This window comes from Indicator indicator, chromosome 14, assembly GCF_027791375.1.
Source record: "Indicator indicator isolate 239-I01 chromosome 14, UM_Iind_1.1, whole genome shotgun sequence".
NCBI lineage: Eukaryota > Metazoa > Chordata > Aves > Piciformes > Indicatoridae > Indicator > Indicator indicator.
Window position 1 is genome coordinate 26,890,431 of NC_072023.1, and position 19,327 is coordinate 26,909,757.

Genomic DNA, 19,327 nt, shown 5'->3' on the forward strand with positions numbered 1-19,327 from the left:
CGCTGCTCACAAGAAACAAACAGGCAGCCAGGGCACTCAGCACCACTGCAGGTGACCACAGATACCTACAGCTCTGTGGAAGGTAAGGAGGCTGGATTCTCCCCAGTCTCTTTCCTTTTTGCACACAGAATTATAGAATGGTCTGGGTTGAAGGGACCTCCAAAGCTCATCCAGTCCAACCCCCTCTGCAGTCAGCAGGGACATCCTCAACTAGATCAGGTTGCCCAGAGCCCTGTCCAGCCTCACCTCAGTATCTCCAGGGATGGGCCCTAACCACCTCCCTGGGCAACCCGTTCCAGTGTTCCACCACCTTCATAGTAAAGAACCTGTTCCTAATAGCCAATCTAAATTTGCTACATCTGTATCAGTCACCAGACTTTCCTACAAACGACAGGAGTACCACTCGAAATCCTTTCCTGCCTTGCTTTCTTGCTGTGGCTGCCACTCCTACAGCCCTCTGTTGCTGGAAAGATGAGGCAAGCATGGGTCCCTCTGGAGTCGCGGGTACAGGATTAACTCCTTACTCTCCCCCAGCCAGCAAATATATCTCCAGTCTGACAACTCTCGCCACAGGCCGAGGGAGAGATGCTGGACTTTACCAAGCAGAGTAAGAGCAAAGAAAACTTTTTATGGTTAGTGAGATAATCACCTCAGCGGAAGGGAGGCCGGGCTGCAAGACAGGGGTAAGGGGGTACAGAGTGCCTGGATGGCAGCGGGGGAAAGCGACAGAGCGGCCAAAGCGAACAGCAGAGCTCCATCACAACGCAGACGACAGCAGCATGGCCCTTAAAGCGGGACAGCGACCAGCGCAGCACAAAGCTACCAAAGGGTTGAGAGGGCAAGAAGCGAAGAAACAAAATAACCCACCCGGCATAAAGGAAACGGAGCGACTACAGAGAGACCGAAGAGTTGCTAGCATCCCTAAGAGAAAGCAGAAGACCCTCGCAGCCCTCCTCAGCGCCACAACCAGCGGACCAAAGGGTGACGAGAAGCAAGCTTTAAGTCAGGCCCGAGGGAGTACTCCGAGGCGGCGGCGCCAACCGCAGGCTTGCCCCTCCAAGACAGGCCGGACACTCGCCCAGATCTCTGCTACCGCCGGCGCCTCCTGGCCTGGTGACGGCCGCACCACATCCACGTCTCGGCGGGATCACGGGGGATTCAGACCGCCGGGAGACCCGGCGATGTTCACACCACCGGCTTACCGCCTTGCCTGTTCCTAAGCCCGGGCGGATTGACGACAACGATCGTAGTGCCGGAGTCCCTCCCTTCCTTCGCCCTATAGGGCTGCGAACAGCGGCAGCCTCATATAACCCTCCCTGAACCACCGCATTTGCGATGGGCCCTTCCCGCCACCGTGCTGGCCGGGGGGGATAGGGAAAGAGAAGAAACCATACTCACTCGTGCGAGAGAAGGCTCCAGTAGCGCAGCGGTCCCGGCAGCACGGCCCCAGCTCCTCCTCCCGGTTATTTCAGCAGCTCCACCAGGCCCCGCCCCACGCCCCCTGCGGCGCGGCGGGCGGGAAAGCGCGGCACGCGCAGCACGGCGGGCGCAGGGGCAGAGGCCGCGTGGGTCAACGGCCAGGGTAACGCCGCGCTGCTGCCCCTGCTCCCCCTGCTCCAGCGTCCTGTGGGGTAGGGCAGGCAGGGAGCGCCCGGCCCGGCTCGGCTCGGCTCGGCTCGGCTCGTATGCCGAAGACGTGGGAGGCGCCGGCGGCGCGCCGGGCAGACGGATGGAGCTGGCTTCTCGCCCTCCTGGCGCTTCCTCAGAGCAAAGCGCAGGGCTGAAACCGTCCCGAAACCGCAGCGGGTACCGGGAATCTCCCCGAGCAGAGCACAGCCTCTTCCGGAGATACATCAGTGCGGGGGTAAAGCAGTCTCCAGCCTTTGGCCCCTGCTGCTGACAGGATTGTTATAGAAGGTGGATGGGGTCCGACCGTGAGGATTTCACAGATAAAATCTCCCCGTATCCCATTGATAGCCACTTCTATCCCTTCCAAGTAAACCTAACTTTTCCGGTTTATGGGTGCAATACAGTTCTGCTTTAATTACCATTAGCCCTAGAGTTTGAACACAGCCTTGTGTAAAGCAAAGCTTACCATGTACGTAATGCAGGTTTCCTGTCACACGCTTTCTTCTTCCCAACCTGCCGAGCCATGGCGCCACTTCCAGCCTTTGTCTCTCTAAAGAGAGCAGGTGCAGGGTGTTCAATCCGGAAGGTGCTGAGCCTGGAGTGCTCTTTAAAGTTCCTGGGATTCCACAAAATGAAGGCCAGTTTCAGGCAGATTCAGGTTTCAGCCCTCTGGGTGGCTTCATGCTGGGAATGATGTAGGGGGAAGAAAAGAGCAACATATGTCTGCCAGCTTTTGTAAATCCTAGGGAAGGTTTCTGTTCTCTTAAACTGTTCACCTTGGTCTTAGAAACTCAGCACTGCTAGCCCCAAGGAGGGAAAATGCCTATTCTCTCTTCCTTCTGCCCTGAGTGGGTATATTTCTTTTGTTGTTGCTTCTGGTATCCAAGTAGTATAGGTTATTTGCTATATGTATATAGAGGATCTCAATACTAACAAAAGAGATATCTCAATACTAATAAAAGAGTTTCCTGCTGCTTACAGGAAACCACATGGTTGCTGTCTGAGATGTTCAGAAAGGCACCACATACATACTCAGCAAATTTGGCAATACTCATCCACTTCCTTGCCACCCACAGGCATCTGCACTGGTGCAAATGGTACTTTTTCCAGAGCTTGGCTGGACAAGGTGGGTTTTTTCCTTATTTTGGGGGCTGTGTACAAGGAGACAGGCTAAGGAAGGAGGGAACTCTTTATTGTTTCCCTGGAGTAGTAGCTATAAAATGAGGCAGGAGGTCCCCTCCCTCCTTCTGGGAGGATGATGCAGCTGAGTAGCCACATGTCAGCACTATTGCTTTCACCATTGCCACTTGTCAATCCTCTTCCCTGGTAACAGCTCTGTTGCTACTGCTGCTTAGGATTTAAAGGATGAAGATGCGCGTAGGCCTTGCTTGAATTCTGAAAATGCTTTTCCTGGCGAGATGTGTGGCAGGGTAGCATCCTTACAGGATCAGGTTTGCATTCTCCTATACACAGGACTTAAAACTGCAGTTACTAATGTAAAGGTGGCTGTCACAGCACTCATGGTGAGGACTTTCCAAAAGCTGTTAAAACATGAGAGAAGGCAGAGGTCCAGGTTTTCACCTGCTCTTTGCTCTTAGTGTTAGATATGACTTTCCCTCAGTTATTTTTCCTGACAAGTTACATTCATTATAACATCTGCAGAAACAAGGATCCACTTTACATAAGGAACCCACTGCCATCTTTCTTCCTGTGCGCCTCCTCAGAGCAGAAGACACATTCACACTCCATTCTCAGTAACTGCTGTGCTTTTTCCTTACCTCAGCACTGAGCCCAAGTTGCTGGGGAGGGGGTTGTGGTTCTGTGCAGCAGGGAACGGCTCAGGGTGGGTGAGGCAGCTCTGAGGCCATGGAACACCATGTGTGGAAAGATGGTGGCTGGAGGCTGCTGAAGGGTTGCTTGCAGGGGAGTGAAAGCTGCCATCACGCTGGGCTCCTGAGGCAGGATGTTTGCGCTGTTGTAGCTCTTTGCCAAAGTAAAGCAATACAGGAAGGTCTCTCTGGGAGGCTGGTTGTCCTGTCTGTAGTTTATAAAATATGAAAACCCTTCTGGGTCTCTAATTGAGATCTGAGGCTAATGAGCTTACAGTATAATTAAATGAAGTGTCACAAGACTGCCTTCGATAGATGAGAGCCAGCCTCCTGTGTCCCAGAATCCAGTGATCACTTCCCATGCATTAATTTCTCTTTTGGCATGGAGGGAAGATTCCTTGTGGACATGGCCTTTTAACACCACAGAGATCCCTCCTGGCTAGCTGCAGCATTCTCCCACTACTATTTGAAAACAAGAGCCCAAGAGGGCAGGAAGAGTTGCCAGGTTTGGAACATCGCTGAAGAACTGCCGTCCTACTCAGCTGCACTCAACGGAGGAGAGAGCTTTCTTGCTCCTGCCACCTACAGCACAGCCTGCGGTCCCCAGGCTCCGGGCTGTGCTCCGCATGAGAGCAAAGGTGCAGCCTCTCATCCCCCCTCTTGCTGTAGTAGGTCTGCTTTAACCCAACCACTTCACATACACCAGGGTTTATCCTTTGTTTTGAAAGGAAAATAAGAGTCATTGTCTGGGATTTCCCCAGCTGGGATTTCCCACAACATCTGCTGTTGTGCTGCTGACTGGCTATCATTCCTTGGGGCTTTAAACTCCTGCCATTTACTGGAGCCAGCATCCACTGCTTAGGCTGAACATCCATCCTTTTCAAACATGAGATAGCCAGACAAGATACCTTGAACCTCTGAATCCTTCCAGTCCGCTCAAGAGGCACAGCTCTGGAGCTGCACATCGCTTAGCTAACCTTTCTGAGCTGGCACAGTGCAGGTGAGACGCAGGCATGGAGTGGTGGAGGCTTCAGACAACACAAAGCACAGAGGCTTTGATATTCACTCTTTACTGGATGCTGCTGTATCAGTATGAAATATTCATGTTCTTACTGCAGGCTAAGGAATTCAGCTACAGAAATGAAATCCTAGTTCCTACCATTTAATTTACATTACCTTCACCCCTTCCTGGCTATTTATTGTGACTTCTTTTCACAAAGAATATGAGGAAGAAAGGAAACTCATGTATTAGGACTGTATTGAGATTGATTTGTTTGTATCTCAGATTAATTGAGATGGGGTCCAAGTGTTCCAGAGGAAGAGAAACTGAAGTCAGGCCCTTTGACACTTAGGATTTTATCTCACCTCAAGATTACCTTCCCTCAGCTCCTGGCTTCCTCTTTAATCATCAGCGATGGGAGTAAAAGCAAGGGAAACAAAGGGAACTCCACCAACAAAAAGAAAAAATAATTAATGACTTTATTATTATTATTATTTTTAGTTCAGTTGGCCATCTGAGGTGCTAAAATCTCAACACCAACGAAGCAAGTGTGCATAAAAAAACAATAAAACACAACCAAACAGAAGAAAACCAGGCTGGAACAGAGTTGGATTTTGTACAGGTAGGGTATACACTTCTCTGTTAACAACACTCCATACATGCCAACCGTCAGAGCCTTGAACAATCTGAATATCAGAGTTCACTTTCATACGAAAGGGAAGATGCCAAAGCAGATCCCCTCGCCCAGATTGAACTTGACACACACACACACACATGCATGCACAGATACAGAGTACTTAAATTACTGCCACGCCATCAGAAGGTGGCATCCTCCCCTTCATATCTGCCTCCAGTGCCCTCCTCTTTGCCTGGCTACCCTGCCTATAGCAGTACTCAGAGCAATCCAAAAGCAGGAGCCTTTGGACAGCTGAATCTCGGTTGTTTTGCCAACGGTCAAGAGCCAGCCACCTCCTTCTCCATGAACTATGTACAGGCTAGTTTTTAGTATGCTTTAGGTTTCTCCTTATTGCAGACAGTGACAACTGAAATTCCCACAGAGCCATAGTGTGGCTTTTCAGTTTGCACACAGGAGATCTGATAATGCAACACCTTTCTCCTCCTCCACTAGTGTCTGGTGTAAACGCTGAACTGAAAATTCATTTGAAAAGTATGTTAACCAAATGAGGTGTAGCTGTGAACGCTGTAGGGACAGCTGCTAACAAAAGGGAACTGCTGGGCTGCTCTAGATCATGCAGTCTAGACCACTTATAATACTTCAAAATGTTCAGGATTAGGATGTATAAAAATATTTTAAAACCACCAGAGTGCACACAAATGTGGTGACTAGCTCTATGCAAGCACCGTGTTCTATAAGAGGCCTAGGCATTGCACAAAACTCAGGTTCTTGATGGTGGGGGTAACCCAAGGAGCCACTGGTGTCTTTACATACAAACAAATATTTACACAAAATATGCAGAGACGGAGAGAGAGAAGGACAGGCTCTGAAAACTCGCTGTTTGATCTAAAATATGTTCAGCAACACAGTTTGGAACATGCCCTAGCGAGACCATGGGGGATCAGTTAACTGAAAGAAGAAATACGTCTGGAAGTTGGAGCTGAAACCTCTTGTCACCTCCCCACACATCAGTTCTTTGAAGCTGAGGATTTTACAGCCGTTGGTGAGTTCTAATGAAAAGGTGGTTAAAAGAACAGTTAAAAACAATGGAATTGTACTGTGAAAACAGCAGATGATTAGTTGTTTTGGCAGTCCTCAACCCCCCCACACTCCCCATTTGCCTCCTGGCTGTTTCCAGGAGGTGGTGCCCCCTTTCTTTCCTCTAGGGGGCTGAAGTGCTTGCCCCATCATCAATGTGTCCATTTCAAAGGGAACACAGCTCCAAGCTTGGCTCTCCTCCTACTTACTGCAGGGAGGAAGAGGCCACTCCCGGTCTGGACCATGTCACATGGGAATGGATGCCTTTGCATGCCCACTTCTTGGAAGCTGAGGGCATTTTTGCTCCCCTCACGTGTGAAATGGGACAGGTGTCATTGAATGCACATGGCTGAGTCATGTGCTGCTGCCCACCTGGGCAACACAAAGAGCTAGAACATCCTACTTGGATTCTGATACAAATAAGGGATCTTGTGGTCACAAGAGCCTTCTTCAGCTTTAAAAATATAAAATTTGAATTAAAAATATTCAGATAGTAAAAAAACCCAAGTTATCTGATATGCAAGTCATCTTCTTAAAGTGCAACAGAACAGCAAATAGAAGTTGTGCCTTTTACAACCATTTTGATATAAAAAGGCCTTCGAACATTCCCTTTCTTGTACTTGTAAATTAATTTGTGTGTGCGATGGTAGCTCTTCCATTTTCATTCTCTGCTGGAGGCCTTCAGCATCACCTGAAAAGTTCAGGTTTAGAAGATGCAGTTTTCCCATGCAGTAGGGCTTTGCACCCTCAAGTGATATAAGTTTTCAGCATTGTGAAAATCTGGCCAGCATCCCCCAGCACGAAAGGGAAAAGCAGTGATCTGGTATTTCTTCTTCAGGATTTTTTTCTCTTCTACAGCTCACATTCAATGATCTGTTGGTAGAAGTTAGATGTGGTCCATACACCCAGTGCACTGTAAAATGGACTGAGTCCAATTCTCTGTGCACCAGCTTACAATAAGCTCTATCTAGCTTCTCTCTTTCTTCCCTCCTCCTCTCCAGCTTCTGCTGGAGCCTCAGATGCAGACTATATGAACTACTATTGCCAGCTGGACGTGTACAGCTGGCAAAGGGGCAATTCCCTTTGCTGGATATCCTGTTGCTTAGCTAATGCTCAGTGATGCTGGTGTAGCAGGTACTTGATGTACAAAGGAGCACTGCAGCTGCCTGTCTGCTTGGTTTCAGGGGCATCAGGATATAACTTGTCATGCCTTAGCAGAAAACAGTAGCAGGGGTAAAGGGGGAATGCTTGAAGTGGAAAAACACAGTTAATCACCAGCATCACTTAGAGTCTCTGGAGAACAGTCCTACCCATTCTTCCTCAGCCTGAGGGATGCTCCTGAGTCAGAGGTGAATTCAAAGCATAGACCCCTGCCTTAGAGGAAGACCTCTTTGAAGGAGGTAAAGAGCCAACAGCAAGAAACCAAGATAATGTCCATCCTGGGGCAAAAGATTAAAGTATGTTCAGCCCTGCCTGGTTGCCTTGCACCACCAGCATAAGTTCAAGCTCAAAGAGTGTGTTGTGGGAATACCTTTGGGATGCTTTTTCAAAGACATCAGGGCTTAGTACTTTAATGAGAAAAGAACACAGTCAGCATCCCAAGGAATGAAAACCCCTTAGCATGGCATTAAGGATGGGATGTGCACCCAATGCACAGTGCTGTGTCAGCTCTGTGAGACAAGGTAAGGACATAGTGTGCTCAGGGACTCTGTCAAACAGTGACTGGTGCTCAGTGCATGTCCTGCTCGTGGGTTAACCTATGAATACAATGAGTACCCTCCTGGCTGAAAAGCAGCAGCTTCACTGGCTGAGTTAGAGGGAGCTTCCTCCAACAGATGCAGCAGGAAAGGAAATGTGCTCTTTTTGTTTTCATGGGAATCCCTCTAGCTGTATCTCAGGAGTGTGAGGGTCCCTTCTTTCAGAGAGAAGGGGATAGTTCTACCTCACAGTTTTGGTTTCCTTGTTATTAAAAATGTAAAATTTAAATAAATTATAGTTTTATTACTCCAAAAGAAGGAAGATGGGATGCAGAAGAAAAAAGTACACTAGAAACACAAATAAGATTGTTACAACTCCAAAAGTGTGCAGGGTTTTGTCACGAAGGAGAAACCTCCTAGGACAAGATGCATCCATGGGTACATGAAGGCAGCCCCTGCTGTGAGCAGGGACCAATCCACAGTAGTGTTTCTCTAACAGAGTTAATAAAGATCCTTCTACGATCAGATATACTTGTAACAATCAAATTATTAATAACAACACTAATAAATAGCCACAGGTAACAATGTCCAGTAATTTAGAAGTGGAAGTTGTTGGATGCAGCAGGCACACACACCCCTCACTCGTCCTTTGTTTTTTGTTTTGCTTTTTTTCTTCTCCTAAAAGATACAAAAATGAATCTTCTTTCAAGTATTAAAAAATAAGTTAATTGACATAAAAGGGTCAAAGTGTCTGAGGGCCCAGGCAGGTCTTAAGCTTCGTTTCTGATGTGCAAAAACAAAATACAGAGGAAAATAATAAAAACACTGAAAAGTCTTAATGGTGGTTCGGTCACTTAAGGGTTTCTCTTTTTCAGGGGCCTAACAGCCACAGGCTGCCACCTGGTAACACCCCTGCCCCAGCACACACTTACCACTGTCCCACAGTCAGTATTTTCCAGTGTCAAAACAGTCACAACAAAAACAGAACAAAGCCGTCCACCAGCCTCTGAGCTGTGGCCACGAAGACTAAGGCCAGCAGTAGCTGTCTCTCCAGTGTGTAGCAAAGCAGAGGGGCTTCTTCCCTCTCTCTTCTCCTCCCCTTTTTTCCCCCACAATAAGATGATTTAGGAAGCTATGACAGGAAGAGAATCTTCTGATGTCCAAACCTCTCTAAAACCCAGGAGGTGGAGAGTTCCATCACACATACGAGTGGTATCTTCTCTGTCTCATCTATCTTCATATCCATGCAGAACAATCAACTGCAGGTTTCTTTGGTGGGGAGGAAGACTAAAGCAAAGAAGATGTTGCCCTGGGCTTCTGGAGCTCTCTTGGACAGCTGACTCCACCATACAGGCTGCTACAGGCTACTGTGATTTTCCAGAGAGGGATGCCACTTCCCTCCCTTTTATCAGAACTGGTGTAGTAAAAAATGGGAAAGGAATGGACTGCCGTAAATCCAGTTTAGTTAAGGGTACTTCATCCCTTAACCTCCTTCCCTACACATGGATTATTCCTCTCCCTCATATCACACACACAAAAGTATGGCCCACCGTATAGGACCTCGAGACTCCACAGTCTCAACTCACCATCTTCACCTTGGCTTGCAGACATGTAAAACTTAACCAACACACTTATTAAAAGGCTTCTGAGTGCTTCAAACCAAATCCCTGCATGCTGTTGGACCCTTCGGAGGTATCCCCTTCAACATCTTCCTATCCAGGTAATTCTGGCGAACTCAGGGTAGGCCAACTGGACAACACAGACCCACAGAGGTAAACATGTTATGCTCAAGACCAGTTCAAACTAAAACCTTTGGAAAGCATCACTGCCTCCAGGTCCTTGTCTTCTTCTTTTTCTCGAAGTCGCTGCTCCTCAAGGAGAGCCACAAGAGAATCTCTCTGCTCCACTACTTCTAGCATTTCATTCAGGATCCTCTTCTCCTCTGAGAGCTCCTCCTCTGTCTTCAGGTGATCTGCAGAGATACCAAGACCTGTCAGCATACACGAGGCTAGAAATACTCTCACACCATCTGTGAAATGTTCCCTTTTGCTCTCACCTTCTACTGCCATCCTTTCTCGGAGCTCCTGCTGTAATCGACTCTGTCTGTCTTCCAGTTCCAGCTCCCGAGCACTGAAAGAGAAAAATTAGAAATCCAAGTCCTGGGGATATTAAAACACTCCACACATTGCTCCATATCCATTCTCAATTTCTGCTCCCCCTCTAGAGATCTGCTATGTCCAGTTTTGGGCTCCCTAGTTCAAGAGGAACAAGGATCTACTTCAGAAAGTCCAACAGAAGGCTACCAGGATGATTGAGGGACTGGAGCACTGCCCTATGAGGAGAGGCTGAGAGACCTGGGGCTGGTTAGTCTGGAGGGGAGAAGACTGAGAGGGGATTTAGTAAATGTTTATAAATATCTGAGGGATGGTGGTGAAGAGAGAAGGGACAGGCCCTCCTCTGTTGCACCCTGTGACAAAACAAGGGGCAATGGATATAAACTACAGCACAGGAGGCTCTACCTCAACATGAGGAGGAACTTCACTGTTAGGGTCAGAGATCACTGGAACAGGCTCCCCAGAGAGGTTGTGGAATCTCCTTCTAGGGAGACTTTCCAGCCCTGTCTGGTTGTGTTCCTGGGCGACTTGTTCTGGATTTTATGGTCCTGCTCTGGCAGGGGGCTTGGACTTGGTGATCTCCGAAGGTCCCTTCCAACCCCTAACATCCTGTAAGCCTGTGTGATCCTGTGATCCTAGGCATTTTACCAGTCTGGTTTGGAACAGCTCTTAAAACACCTAAGATATATGGCACTTTGGGTCATGGTTTAATAGCTATGGTAGTGGTGTTAGATTGATGGTTGGACTTGATGACCTTGAAGATCTTTTCCAACCAAAACCAATTCTGTGACACTCTATTTAAATGTACTTTCAGCATCTCAGGTCCTTCGGCTCGGAAGTGCGATACAGAAAGCTGTGTGGATTGATTATGGATGGGATTAAACCTAAACCACAACAAACAAATCTGCAATCACTGCAAAATTATACTTTACCTTTGTGTACCTCCTGCCACTTCCTGCTCTAAAGACAAAGTCATTTACCAATGTCAGGCTTTTCAGTGCAGGCACCACTTTTGGACTTTCCTGATATGGGCACTAAAGTGATCAGCTTCCACACTGCCTGGGTCAGCTGATATATTCTGTAATGCTTTCATGTTGACCCCTCAGTGCTGGGTCAAAGGTTGGACTGGATGAGCTGGAGGTTTCTTACAACTGGAATTTTTCTGTGATTCTGTGAATTTCAGTGAATTTGCAGCATGAGAAATCAGAGGCCAGAGGAGAGACACTAGGGTCCCACTACAAATGGAGTGCCACATGGCAGAGGTGACTGAATTACATACTTGTGGACAGTACCAAAAGCAGCAGTCACAGGTTATTTCTGCAAACACTTGTCTGAAGATGATGTATTTTAGCCAACAGCTGGGGAAGGGTTTAGTGCTTTAAACACACAGTTGTACTTCTGCATGTGCACAAATAGTTGGAACTTTCATTCATAGAATCACAGAATTGTCAGGGTTGGAAGGGCCCTCAAGGATAATCCAGTTCCAACCCCCCTGCCATGGGCAGGGTCACCTCACACTAGATCAGGTTGTTCAGAGCTACACCCACCCTGGCCTTGAAAACTTTCAGGGATGGGCCTTCTACCACCTCCCTGGGCAACCTTATTCCTGTTATTCCTTCTACTATTCTTCTGAAATGTACTTGGATTTATAGCTCAGCCAAAAATCAGCCTAAGGAAACTGCTGACCACCTGGCATGATAGGGAAGACAACACTGACAGGCTCCCAGTACTATCTGTGACATCATTCCCCTTCCAAAGCTCTAGCACATTCACTCACAATATCATCAGTTCGGACTCGTAGCGAACCAAGGCGTTCTTCTCCTGCACCAGTTTGAACCACTCCTGCATCAGCTTGGGATCATCTTTCTTACCCATGCCTGCCAAAAAAAAAACCAAAACCAAGCCCGGTAAATTTTCAGGTAACCCCCTGCAGTCCTTACGAGCCCAAACTGCAAAAAAAAAAAAAAACAAAAAAACAATGGGGCAAAATGTGCAAAGAAAGCCAAGCAAGATGCTGCCAGAGCACTCCCAAGCCGGGTCCGTTCAGTTTGCCTAGAGCACACAGAAGAGTGGAAATCATGTCCAAAAGGGTTCTCTTCTCTTTGGTGCATGATTTTTGCTTTCATTTTTTTCCTTTCTGATTCTCTTTGTGGTTGCTTGTTTCTTCCTCATTCTTAATGCAGAAAGCCCAGATTTCTGCATGTCTTTCACTTTTCCCTTCATTAGAATCAGCTTTACGGATTTTCATGCCAGCTCATCATAAACAGATCAGTTGCCACACATCTTTCTTTTACCAACCAGAAAGTAACATCTTATCTTTTTTCCAACAGCTAAATTAATCTTTTCTGTCTATTCTGTCTAGCCACATGTATCTATCCAACTTGAAGATCCCTTCTGCATGCTGAACACAGAGACTGCTTCTACTGTATTGCACTTCAGCACTGGAAAGAAAAAGAATCCTCAGACACATCTGCCAATATCAAAGCAGAACAAAAATACTTTGAGCCTTGGCCACCTAGTACAGAACTCTTAGTTTGCCTTTCAGTTATTTTAAAACCAACTCCTAAACTTACTCAGTAGCCCACTGATGAATCTCTTACTTATCGAGACCTGTGTGGAACAAACTGCAGAATGGTGTTCCCAAGCTTTCTGTTGCTCTTTACCAAATGTAAGAGCTTACCAGGAAGCTCCTCCTAGCAGTCTCCTAGTCTGGGCCACTGGATTCATGTTGAACTACCTGCGGGTGAATACTGTGACTTGCATCAGACACCATCAAGGACACCAGCAGTGCTCCTACCTGCGTGGAATTGGAGGCAGAAGCAGAGCCAGAAATTGAGCTCAACAGCATTTTTTGGCTTGCAGCATCCTACCAGCTTGCACCACACTTAACCTGGGCATCCTAAAGTAGCTAACAACCTTGTCCAGGTTTGTTATTATGGATACATGCTGTCTACATCAAGAACAAAAAATCTCAGTCATTTTGATACTGAAAGTAACCAAAAGCAGCGAACTTGCTATTCAAACTCTGGAAAACACTTCACAAATGCCACATCAATGACTAATTAAAATTACTACTTGTCTCCATTCTTAGCATCTCAGAAGTGCTGCACTGCAGCTAAACAAAGGAGATCCTACAACTCCTACTGAACTGCAGCTTAGGCTGAGAATAGCTGCCTCAGAAAAATTGTAATAGCAGACCCTCGGGGAATACCAGACTCAGCTGTACACCTTAAGAGCCTCTGTGGACTTCATGCCAGTGTGTTGCTCAGTTCCAAGCATTCCTTTCTGAGCATCTCTGCACAATATGCCCATGTGGCAACAGGAGAGGGAGACCAAACATGCAGATGTCCAGTGCTGTGGCACCATGAAAGCACTGGGCAGTCTCCCCATCCTTTCCAATGCCAGAATGTACAGAAAACAAATGTCTCTTAAAAAAAAAAAAAAAAGCCAAAGCCACAATGCTACTGACCTATGAAATACATAAGTGTTTTTAAACAGCCAATGAGCAGAGGAAGAATGGGAGGATTGGAGAGGGAGCACTGACAACTGATGTGAGGAGCACCATGGAAAGCAGAGTAAGTGGTTAGCAAAATTACACCACGAACACATGGAAACAACCCCTTCCCCCATGCCTTGGCAGTGGAAACTCTCCTTGGAAGTGTTAAAGAATACACTCAGCAAGACTGATGAGGGAAAACTGGTCTAGCTTATGGTTTGTTTTTCAAGTTCAAGGATGTTTTTGTAACCCAGTCCTTATAAAGACACAGTATTCCTTTCATCTGTACAAACCAGTTAAAAGGAAGCAGATTATTTTCCCTTACCCCCACCTTCCAAACATCTTTCAGGAAGAACAGATAAATTGAAGCCACTAAATGAAAACAGAAACTTGGGAGTGTGACATTACTGCTCCCACTGCTGCTGCCCAATGTCTCTCCCAGTCTCTACAGCTTCCCTCACAAAAGGGATACTGTACCTTTAGTAACTTGTCATAGGCTCAGAGAAGCTCAGCTTACCAGGCTGCTACTGAGAAGGTTGGTTCGGGGACACAGCAAGAAAAGGGCTGGGGACAGGGCTGGGGTCCTTGTGGTCACTAGCTGACTAGTGCTGCTACAACAACCCAGCTGTGGTCAAGAAGAAGAGGGAAGGTGTGAGGTTACGTTACCTTCATGGGCACAGCAAGGGCAGAAGGAGAGAGGTCTACGACGTGGTGTCCCGGCATTGGGCTCAACTTCAATAGGACCAAACGAGGAAGAGGAAGAGGCAGGAGAGGAAAAGGAAGTTGGAAGTGGAGGAAAGGGGTGAAATAAAAGACAAGCAAAGGACAAAAAGCATAAGAGTGAGAAAGAAAGGAAACACAAGGAGAAAAGAAAAGAAAAAAATACAAGAAATGGAGAAGCAGAAACAAGGGATACAGTCTACAGATGAATAATGTCCCTGCCAAGCACAGATAACAGGTAAGAGGTAGGCTGAGGTACTGGTGAACTCTTGCTGAGCTGCACAAATACCAGGTTATTGTTACTACACTTTTTCCTAGCACACATTTTCCAATCATGTTGTCTTTAACCAAAAGGTTTGTGAACATGATGTCAGGATGAGCTCAGATTAATATTTAACTCCTGCTGATAAATGTCAAATTTCAAGCAGGGTTACAAAAAGCTCTCACCTGCATGCATGAGACAGCTGTAAAGCATCCACCCTACCTTAAAGCTTTTTCAGGACCATGCTCTTAACACCATGACAGTATCCACTGATGATAAAACTCTCCTTTTTAATAGAAAATCATCTCTTCAGACAGGGAACAGCACAGGGAGAATCTGATTAACATGGAACCAGCCTGCTAGGATCTGCTGTGTCAAGCACACTGAGGACACCTGTACTCCACTGGACTGTTGTGCTTAGAGGGGAAGAAGTTTTTACACAGGTAAAAAGTGATTCACACCAAGCTCTGGGGAGGCCATGACCACCTTTAGGCTTTGCAGAGTTAAAATGGGAAATTTAAAGCTCTCCCTTGACATTCTCCTTTCACAAAGCATGTTGAAGTTTGTGTGTCCTGTTAGTAGTGGTGGCTGTATTGAATCTTCATCATCTCTGTTACCAGGGAAGGACAAACATTTTCTCATCTCAAAAACGGTTCCACTGTTTCAACACTGAGAATTTGCTTTTCAGCTGTGCTTAACATTAGAGATAAACAGCAGGAAATAACCAGCATCACTAATAATTGCAGAAGGACATATGCAGCAGGAAGGTGATGAGCCTGAAGCTAGCAGAACGGGACACGTACTACTCTCAGGGCACAGGAGGAGGAGTCTCTGTGCTGGGAAGAGGCATCAATTCCACAACAATAACACAGTAAGAGTAACACAGCAGAGTTTGGTGTATGTGGTTCACAGAAAGCTTTACAGAACTAGACTACCAGCAAACCACTGGGAAGGCTTTAGAAGGGACCATCACAGAACTAGACCAGCACTCGAGGACACACTGGAATAGGAGGGAGAGCACAGTGGCTTCAGAGCCCACCGCTAAGCAGTGGCTTTCTCAGACAGCAAGAAACCTCTGTCCTGGAGCAGGAAGGGGCAACATTAAGAGAGGTGCCACACCTGGCCATATGACAGTTACAAATAAAGCATCATACCAACCATCAGCTGACAGCACCAGAACCTTAATTCTAGTTCAGAATTGTCCAGCTTCTTTAAAATTAAAAAATATTAGGGCTTGCTTGCTTGTTTTTTTTTCTTACTGTTGACACTTCACAGAATTGGTTACAAAAGCAAAAGCAAACAAGGAAAACACCAAACCACAAAGGCACTTGAATGAGCTTTCCACACAAAACAGAGCATTTAGTGCATGACTCCTGTTGTATTTTTGATTTCATGTCCTATCCTACTCAGCATGAATTCTTCTATATAAGTTTTAATACTCTAACATGATCTAAACCCTGTTTTAGGGCGTTAGGAGACAGACATTTAATCATACAGAAAAATCTGCTTCAGTTTTTCAGAGTTTGAGATCTCATTCAAAATTGTGGAGCAGGGCTGAGGAACTCAAATGATAACTCAAATGCAGCTAATATCTGTACATAGGAGCTCCCAATTTGCCATATATGATCTGAAAAGAAATAGCTGGTCAGTGTAAATGCCATTCATCTCGTTGTGACATGGTTATTAACTGCTGTGGTCAGGGAGCAAATGGTCTGATACTAGGGGAAGATACCAGATCTGTTCTCCAGTAAAAAGCCACAGGCTTAAACAACCAAAGACTGCAACATGGAGCTCACTCCTTGCAATGGTGTTCTCTTCCTTTGCTCATAGTGTTCCTATTTTTAAACAGAAATATCCTCCCACTCTTGACTAAGGAAATTTGTCCTTGAAATCAAGTTGCAAAGTCCATGTTATCTATAACAATCCTGCTGCTGGAAACATGAACATTGCTTTTCAGTTAGATAATGAATATAACCTGTGATATTAAGATCCTCCGCAGCTACTCCTGATATAAATTATAGGTGCATCAGTGAATACAGATTATGTGATCATTACAGTTGCCCTGGAAGCAACTTCTGTTCAGACTAAGAGATTAAGAAGCATTTCAAAAGTGTTCCTTAGGTACTGGAGGTCCTAAACAGCCAGGACAGAGGAAAGCACAAGCTGAAAACTTACCTCCTATGATCCTCTAAAGCCCTAAAATGTGCCATAATCTGAAGTTACAAGTATTCTAAAACATATCATGCAGTGGAATTTTAAATATATTTTTGAAAAACTCTCTAAGGTGATAGTCATGAAAACTGCCTCCTCCCCTTGCTAATAAGAGTATCAAGGCATGCCATGGACTTAAATCCACTTGGCACCCAGACACTGGTGGTGTCCCTCAGGGCTCAGTACTGGGGCCAGGTTTCTTTAATATCTTTACCAATGATCTGGCTGAAGAAATTGAGTGCATCCTCAGTAAGTTTGCAGACACTAAATTGGGTGGGAGTATTGATCTGCTGGAGGGTAGGAAAAGGTCTGCAAAGGGATCCAGACAGGCTGGATCAATGGGCTGAGGTCAACTGTATAAGGGTTAACAAGGCCAAGTGCTGAGCCCTGCACTTGGGTCACACCAACCCCATGCAAAGCTACAGGCTTGAGGGATAGTGGTTGGAAAGTTGTCCAGCAGAAAAGGACCTGGAGGATGCTGGTTGCCAGCTGGCTGAACATGAGCCAGCAGTGTGCTCAGGTTACCAAGACAGCCAACAGCATCCCAGCCTGGATCAGGAATAGTGTGGCCAGCAGGAGTAGAGAGGTGATTGTTCCCCCATACTCAGCACCAATGAGGCCACACCTTGAGTACTGTGTGCAGTTTTGGGCTCCTCACTGCAAGGAGGGCATTGAGGTGCTGGAATGTGTCCAGAGAAGGGCAACAAGGCTGGTGAAGGGTTTACAGAACAAATCTGATGAGGAGTGCCTGAGGGAACTGCGATTGTTAAGTCTGGAGAAGAGAAGGCTGAGGGGAGACCTCATTGCTGTCTACAACTTCCTGGAAGGAGGTTGGAGTGAGATGTTGGTCTCTTCTCCCTAGCATCAAAGTGATAGAACAAGAGGAAATGGGCCCCAAATTGAGACAGGCAAGGTTTAGATTGGATATTAGGAAAAATTTCTTCACTGAAAGGGTGGTCAGGCATTGGAACAGGCTGCCCAGGGAGGTGGTGGAGTCACTGTCCCTGGAGGTGTTCAAAATACATGCAGACATGGCACTTGATGGCTTAATGGCCATGGCAATGGTAGCTCTCAATGGTTGGACTCAATGATCCTGGAGGTCTGTTCCAGATGAAACAATCCTACGATTCTGTGTGGTACAGACTCTGAGCAGACTGAAACAGGAGCTTTCTGATTTTGAGAGAAAAACTATTTTATCAGATTTCCTGTAATGGAAAGATTTTTCACTGACAGTAAGCCACCTTTAAGTGCATTCCATGTCACATATTTCACTATCCCTACAGATTAAATCTTTCAAGAAAAGGCCTCTTACCTGTTTCAGAAGCAGAGAACCAGGAAAAGAAAAAGATCACTTGATAAATGGGAAAAGCATTTCCTTATCCAGCTAATTCATTTTACACATGAATTTATCATCAGATCGTTCACATTCCTGTCAAGTTAATTGTTCAAAAAAATGCAATTTCACAGTGAGAGCTCTCAGTGTATTTATGGATGCTGAAAGACAATCCTGGGAAATGGCTGAGCTCCTCGTTCAAGTGCTGTCAAAAAGGAGACCTATACAACACCCTGCTTTACAATAGGGTGTTCAAAACTGTCATATCTACTTATCACATGTCTGATTACAATGTGGAAATCCTTACATGCCTTTTTATCTCTTCCAAAACCATTACTAATCCTCTAGTAAAGAGTATTATTATTGTATTGTTGCTTTCAGAAATCACCGCCTCAGGGTCTTATTCTGTTAAAAACAGGACCATCACTGCAAGAGAATATTCCTGGATGGATGGGAAGAACTCTCTTGTCAACCACATTTTAAAAAATAAACACCCCCTTTCTGTTTAAGTCTCCCACCAACACCAAAAATACCCAGGCCAGGTCTGGTAACTCAGGTCTTCATCCAGAGCATGGAAAGAGCCCTGCTGGCAGTGGCAACACAAGCCACTCACTGTTCTGCTGAAGCAGTTCATTTGGAAGGAGCTGAAGAACGAGAGAAGAACCATTTCTGTAACCATTCACTTCTGATGTTCCCTCTGTGCTGTCAGCAAGACTCTTGAGATGTGACTATAGCTTCTGGACAGAACATTATCACTTTTCCAACCCAAAGTTGGAGGCAAACCTGCCACAGATTGTGTTAACCATCAGTTTTGCTTTTCTGTGACACAGGCCAACTTTTCTGAATGCATGCAAAGCCTTCAAAGCAGAATTCAGCAGCCTAAGCTGCTGACAAGGAGAGGCATTCAGAAAGGCACCTGGGGTGATGAGTACAGAGCCAGGAGCTGCAGCTTGCTGAGGAAAGAAGCATGCCCCAGCTCCTGAGCACACACAGCATCCTAGAGAGGTAGCTCTGCTTTGCAGATTACCACATCCTTTCAATGAAGTGAGTGGAATTCTCCTGCTTCTGTCAAAAGAAGCCACTCCCAGATCCTTCTGGGAAAACTTTCATGCAGCCATGACAATAAAGACGTTGTTTGTCAGAGATTGCAGACTTTGCTACAGTGCTGGAAATCGAAAGCCAGGCTTTTAAATACTGCAGCTTCAAAGCCTCTTCAAAGGAAGGAACAGGTGTTGTATAGCCACCATGAAAACATACCAACCTGTTCACTGCATGTTGTCCTTTTCTACACAAGCTACACTGCCTGCTTTGCTACACAAGCT

At 46.1% G+C, this 19,327-nt stretch overlaps 1 protein-coding gene across 2 annotated transcripts in view; it reads right to left on the minus strand.

Moving 5' to 3' along the window:
- Positions 1-9,640: 9,640 nt before the first annotated feature.
- The window catches only part of MICAL3 (microtubule associated monooxygenase, calponin and LIM domain containing 3), a 117,090-nt gene continuing 107,403 nt past the window's right edge, over positions 9,641-19,327 (minus strand). For both annotated transcript variants that reach the window (XM_054386391.1, XM_054386390.1), the window contains 4 exons: positions 14,146-14,211; positions 11,761-11,860; positions 9,926-9,999; positions 9,641-9,841 (listed from right to left, as the gene is read on the minus strand). In XM_054386391.1, coding sequence (XP_054242366.1) covers positions 9,657-9,841; positions 9,926-9,999; positions 11,761-11,860; positions 14,146-14,211 — 425 coding nt within the window. In that variant the 3' untranslated portion in view covers positions 9,641-9,656. The remainder of the gene's footprint in view (positions 9,842-9,925; positions 10,000-11,760; positions 11,861-14,145; positions 14,212-19,327) is intronic.